Below are 6,940 nucleotides of genomic sequence, written 5' to 3'. Positions count from 1 at the left end.
AAGAATCTATATCTTATCCTGTGGTGTTGTCCAGATCTTACTCCAGTTCCTTCCTCGTAACTTTACATTTCGTTTGCTCTAAAGTCCAGCAGTCTTTTTTTCAGACCATCTCTATAGTGTGTCAAGATCTCTTTACAAGGTATCACATCCTTCCCCATGTTCATATTCTTTTCATTAGCATTGTATCATATACAATCATACACAGTGAGTCAAATTCCTCCTTTAGGTCGTTGATATATTCTAGAAACAGTATAGGTCATAGTACTGACCCTTGTGGTACTCCGCTTGTAACGTCTCTCCACTGATGTAATCCACTCTCACATAACCCTTCGTTTTGTTTTTTTCTGAGATACTCCTTCCCTAACTCCAGCTTTTTCTTTACCGTGAGAAGTAGTGTTATGTGGTAAGTATCAGATATCTTCTTGCAATTTAGGAATATATTGTCTGGCCATCCTTCTTTCTTTCTCTTATCTTGTTGTAGAATTCTTAATAAATTTGCCAAGAAGGATTTCCTTTTGCTACATCTATGCTGGTGTTTCTAGACAAAATTTAACTATTCAGAGTGTTTGACGCGCCTGCCTCAAATTAGATTTTTTTCTAGTAACTTGAAGAGGAGGCTTGTTTGTGTACTGGTTTGTAATTCAGCTGTTCTTGTCTTTCCCCTTCTTGTATATTGGCACCGCATTAGTCTTTACCGTAATGTTTGGACGCGCGCACTTTTCTTGATGGATTAAATATATGAAGGAAACTGAACTGTGCATTCACTGCATCCTTTAGTAGACAATCCTAAGTCTATGGCTTTTGTAACATCCAGTTACTGTAGTTTCCTCTAGTGGCACAACCATATCAGTGAGTCTTGATGGGGTGTCTGTTCTGTTTGGTTCAATAGTTCTTGCACATCAGGTTCCAGCTTAAACTTCCCGAAAGTTTATATTGAGAGCTTTGCATGCTTCATTATTCTGTGTATCCCTCTCTTGTGCAACTTGATCATCAGTTCGTTCAGCCATCTTGCTGTTAATATGGTTATAGAACAGATAAGGCTAGTACTTAGCTTTGGATGCTTTGTCGTCTTTGGAGTAGCAAAGAAATGTTTCTTTGCTACTCTCCAAATTTGTGAGTATTTGTTCCCCGTTCTTTTGAACACATTGTGATTTCTTTCTGTTTTTGCTCAGTATTTCTTTCATACTCTTTTGCTTCCCAGCACTGCCTTTCAAGCCAAGGACTAATGGTCTTTGTTTCCTTATCCCTCAATGGGTGTTGGTGTGTCCGTCTGTCTGTCACTGTTTGTGTGCGTGTGTCGGTATCCATGTTTGTTTCTCGCGTCCTTTCATCATCCTCGAGATGTTATTAAGAAACTTGAGACATACTGATGAGGGAAACCACACGGTCAAGTTTGTTTTTGTTTGTTTCTCATACCCCAACAACCAGTTGGCAGAAGAGCGGTTGACCTCAGCCACCACCAGATTGCTCTCAAATTTCCTCCGCGTCTTTTCCTTTTATTTGAAGAGTATAAAAATACAAGTAAATTGTAGTTTTTGTACTTTTACCTAACTCCATGTGTATTATTTTATTTAACATAATCATGAGGGTCATGCCATGGTTGACCGGCTAATATTAATTTATATTCTCTGCTTATTCTCTAGATAATCCCAGAGAGGTTCCTCATAACCTAGTTATGAAGGAAAAGCTTACTGGCGAAATAAAAGAAAATATATAGTGCAACAGATGTGGTATGGATAATTTAATTATTACATGTTTTAACACATTTCCTTCATATTAATATAAATGGTAGTTCAATGCAGCTACGGTGCATACTTACACTTGGTGTAGTGCCAGGTGTAACCTAAACTTGGGAGAATATTTTAGTTATATTACCATTTCAGTACTGTTATTGGAGGAAACGTACCAAGTAACTGTAATTTGTAGTGTTAGGTGATTTTATGCAAAAAAAGTGCATATGGAGGTCTATCATTGAATTATAAGAAGTGTCTCATTTAATGTTCTATTTTAAGCAAATAAAAGTTATAACATCAGCTTAAAGACTGTTGTATTAAGAAAATTGCAAAGCTAGAATGACAGGAGCTACAATTAAAGCGAATTAGACCTGACGCTGTTAATCTTAGAGAAAGGTTTACAAACATCATAGGTTAATATTTGATGACAAATTGCATTGAATAATATTATCTTTCAAGAATAGCTTTTTCTTCATTTTTGTTCTATTATAAATGTTTGAAAAATCTTTAATTTGCTAGCTGGAGAGTTTTATATTCAAAAGTGGTCTGTGGTGAACTCATGCACTATTTGAGGTTTATTAAAAGGTGTTCTTAGTTAAATAATTACTTTTTTTCATGCATTTATTTTCTCAAGAGTAAACATGATAATATAACTAAAACTCTGAGAGAAAATGCACGCAAATATACATAACAAATATAAAAATAGTACCGATGAACAAATCCCGGTCGTTAAATTCAAAGGCCTCGAGGTTGTCGAGTGTGGAGGTTTGTTAGGTTAAGTTGATTAGCTTAAGGTTAAATATGTTCTTCGCTCATTTATTATAAATATACTGTGAAAGACCCAAGTAATTTTCTTTCAAGTGGAGATGTACGTTGGTTTCAGTATGTTTTATTGGTAAGGTTATCTGACGGGTTTATTTTCGTCACATGAATAAAATGCAGCGCTCATTCCCTTCAAGTGGAAGACAGTGTTCATGTCATTATAATTCCCTTCATATAGTGTCCAGTGTTCTACTTCATCTCATTCGTCACAATTATGTGGTGTAACGTTTGAATATTGTGACGTCTTGGATATTTATAATATTCTTTCAGACTAGAGTTTACAACGTGTTTGAACTAAAAGTGTTATTGAATTGGAATTAGGAAATGGGTCAGATGTTAGTGAGAGAACCTCATAGGGGCAGGCAGTCAAATTTAAAGATGGCTGGCGATTCTTGACATACCTATCCTAGACTTGCCCTTGTTATTACACCACCACACGACCTGTCCTCGGCACCACCACACGACCTGTCCCCCCACTCTACCGTACGACCTGTCCCCCCACTCTACCGTACGACCTGTCCCCCCACTCTACCGTACGACCTGTCCCCCCACGCCACCGTACGACCTGTCCCCCCACGCCACCGTACGACCTGTCCCCCCACGCCACCGTACGACCTGTCCCCCCACGCCACCGTACGACCTGTCCCCCCACGCCACCGTACGACCTGTCCCCCCACGCCACCGTACGACCTGTCCCCCCACGCCACCGTACGACCTGTCCCCCCACTCTACCGTACGACCTGTCCCCCCACTCTACCGTACGACCTGTCCCCCCACGCCACCGTACGACCTGTCCCCCCACGCCACCGTACGACCTGTCCCCCCACGCCACCGTACGACCTGTCCCCCCACGCCACCGTACGACCTGTCCCCCCACGCCACCGTACGACCTGTCCCCCCACGCCACCGTACGACCTGTCCCCCCACGCCACCGTACGACCTGTCCCCCACGCCACCGTACGACCTGTCCCCCCACGCCACCGTACGACCTGTCCCCCCACGCCACCGTACGACCTGTCCCCCACGCCACCGTACGACCTGTCCCCCCACGCCACCGTACGACCTGTCCCCCCACGCCACCGTACGACCTGTCCCCCCACGCCACCGTACGACCTGTCCCCCCACGCCACCGTACGACCTGTCCCCCCACGCCACCGTACGACCTGTCCCCCGCGCCACCGTACGACCTGTCCCCCGCGCCACCGTACGACCTGTCCCCCGCGCCACCGTACGACCTGTCCCCCGCGCCACCGTACGACCTGTCCCCCGCGCCACCGTACGACCTGTCCCCCGCGCCACCGTACGACCTGTCCCCCGCGCCACCGTACGACCTGTCCCCCGCGCCACCGTACGACCTGTCCCCCGCGCCACCGTACGACCTGTCCCCCGCGCCACCGTACGACCTGTCCCCCGCGCCACCGTACGACCTGTCCCCCGCGCCACCGTACGACCTGTCCCCCGCGCCACCGTACGACCTGTCCCCCCGCGCCACCGTACGACCTGTCCCCCCGCGCCACCGTACGACCTGTCCCCCGCGCCACCGTACGACCTGTCCCCCGCGCCACCGTACGACCTGTCCCCCGCGCCACCGTACGACCTGTCCCCCCGCGCCACCGTACGACCTGTCCCCCGCGCCACCGTACGACCTGTCCCCCGCGCCACCGTACGACCTGTCCCCCGCGCCACCGTACGACCTGTCCCCCGCGCCACCGTACGACCTGTCCCCCGCGCCACCGTACGACCTGTCCCCCGCGCCACCGTACGACCTGTCCCCCGCGCCACCGTACGACCTGTCCCCCGCGCCACCGTACGACCTGTCCCCCGCGCCACCGTACGACCTGTCCCCCGCGCCACCGTACGACCTGTCCCCCGCGCCACCGTACGACCTGTCCCCCGCGCCACCGTACGACCTGTCCCCCGCGCCACCGTACGACCTGTCCCCCGCGCCACCGTACGACCTGTCCCCCGCGCCACCGTACGACCTGTCCCCCGCGCCACCGTACGACCTGTCCCCCGCGCCACCGTACGACCTGTCCCCCCGCGCCACCGTACGACCTGTCCCCCCGCGCCACCGTACGACCTGTCCCCCGCGCCACCGTACGACCTGTCCCCCGCGCCACCGTACGACCTGTCCCCCGCGCCACCGTACGACCTGTCCCCCGCGCCACCGTACGACCTGTCCCCCCGCGCCACCGTACGACCTGTCCCCCGCGCCACCGTACGACCTGTCCCCCGCGCCACCGTACGACCTGTCCCCCGCGCCACCGTACGACCTGTCCCCCGCGCCACCGTACGACCTGTCCCCCGCGCCACCGTACGACCTGTCCCCCGCGCCACCGTACGACCTGTCCCCCGCGCCACCGTACGACCTGTCCCCCCGCGCCACCGTACGACCTGTCCCCCGCGCCACCGTACGACCTGTCCCCCGCGCCACCGTACGACCTGTCCCCCGCGCCACCGTACGACCTGTCCCCCGCGCCACCGTACGACCTGTCCCCCGCGCCACCGTACGACCTGTCCCCCGCGCCACCGTACGACCTGTCCCCCGCGCCACCGTACGACCTGTCCCCCCGCGCCACCGTACGACCTGTCCCCCGCGCCACCGTACGACCTGTCCCCCGCGCCACCGTACGACCTGTCCCCCGCGCCACCGTACGACCTGTCCCCCGCGCCACCGTACGACCTGTCCCCCCGCGCCACCGTACGACCTGTCCCCCGCGCCACCGTACGACCTGTCCCCCCGCGCCACCGTACGACCTGTCCCCCGCGCCACCGTACGACCTGTCCCCCGCGCCACCGTACGACCTGTCCCCCGCGCCACCGTACGACCTGTCCCCCGCGCCACCGTACGACCTGTCCCCCGCGCCACCGTACGACCTGTCCCCCGCGCCACCGTACGACCTGTCCCCCGCGCCACCGTACGACCTGTCCCCCGCGCCACCGTACGACCTGTCCCCCGCGCCACCGTACGACCTGTCCCCCGCGCCACCGTACGACCTGTCCCCCGCGCCACCGTACGACCTGTCCCCCGCGCCACCGTACGACCTGTCCCCCGCGCCACCGTACGACCTGTCCCCCGCGCCACCGTACGACCTGTCCCCCGCGCCACCGTACGACCTGTCCCTTCACACAAAACGTTAACAATTTCTACACTAAGAAATTATCAGCACCAATAAACTTCATAATTTTGCTAATATTCAAAATGATCATATGCAGTGTAAAAGAGAGCGCTCTTTAAAGGTCAGTTTACATTGTTCTAAAGTTTAGGAAGGTGAGATTTAAAGGTCACTGCGAGAAGAAAACTAGATTCAACGACGGGGTTACGCTTTTCTTAATGAAGCACTTGCTTAATTTATCGTTTGGCTTCATTTCCCTTGCATAATGCTGTGCAAAATTTAATGGCATCCGCAGTTCGCGGCACGACTTGAAATGATCGGTAGAAGTAATTACTTTATTAATGTTCAGTACTTTGGCAAAGTCACAGCCTAGTCATATCTCTACATTGCTTTTGGTTTCCTTGTTAGTGTTTGTTTATCGACTTGGGTTGATGTGTTCATCATTTACAAACAATTAAAAACAATTTTAGCACAAGAGAATGTCTTGTTCATAAGATGGAGTCATACGCCATTTTGCTTGATTTACGCAACTGCTGGACGATTGCTTGTTAGTATGCTGCAGCACTTGTGACGCAAACACGTGCTAATTACTTCAACAAACACGAGCAGGTTATTTACAGGACCGCTGGCGCATTCACTTAGTAAATGTTGGCGAGTTGTCAACCCGGCTTTCATGTATTGTAGTCTTGTATTAATTTACAAAATGCTTATGAATTATTTTTACAAGCGTTTGTTAGTTCAGCGGAGTCATTGAAACGTTCAAAAGGTAGGTACAAAATGGAAAACGTGTAAAAACGTTTATGGTTCCCTTTATAGTGGAAAACGTTGGTAAAGTTCTTAGATTATTTGATTATATGATCAATTGTTTGAGATAACGTTTGCAAAGTATTCACTAAAACATTTGTCACACATTTGCTCGAATGCCAAGTTTTTTATATGAACTTTCGTGCTTATCCAACAGTGACTATGGGAGAATAAGCCTAGGCCATCATAACCCACCTACTGTCTAATTTTTTTTAATGACGTTCGTGTTCGTTGTATCTGGTTGTCAAGTTGTAGATGGAGGTGACTTTCACGACCCCGTATTTCACTACATTCTACTTCTTGACCAATAATATTACCTTTTTTACATATTACACATACATTTTAAGGTGCACTTTGTCAACAAACAATATCAGTGTATAATACGGTGGTTGTAACCATTTAATTCGATGAATGTAACAACATTTACACTAATTATCTTTTTATGTGAACCACAAAATTAAAGCA

General features: G+C 50.4%; 1 protein-coding gene across 1 annotated transcript; it reads left to right on the top strand.

Annotated features, from left to right (window-relative positions):
- Window positions 1-2,404: 2,404 nt before the first annotated feature.
- LOC138362777 (uncharacterized) lies at window positions 2,405-6,649 on the top strand. Its single transcript, XM_069321335.1, has 3 exons — window positions 2,405-2,498; window positions 2,966-4,942; window positions 6,633-6,649. Exons 1-3 carry the CDS (start codon window positions 2,405-2,407, stop codon window positions 6,647-6,649), a joined length of 2,088 nt encoding a protein of 695 aa, XP_069177436.1.
- The last annotated feature ends 291 nt before the right edge of the window (window positions 6,650-6,940 follow it).

The sequence above is a fragment of the Procambarus clarkii genome, chromosome 9, assembly GCF_040958095.1.
Source record: "Procambarus clarkii isolate CNS0578487 chromosome 9, FALCON_Pclarkii_2.0, whole genome shotgun sequence".
In the NCBI taxonomy this organism is placed as follows: Eukaryota; Metazoa; Arthropoda; class Malacostraca; order Decapoda; family Cambaridae; genus Procambarus; species Procambarus clarkii.
This window is presented reverse-complemented; position numbering and strand designations above follow the sequence as displayed.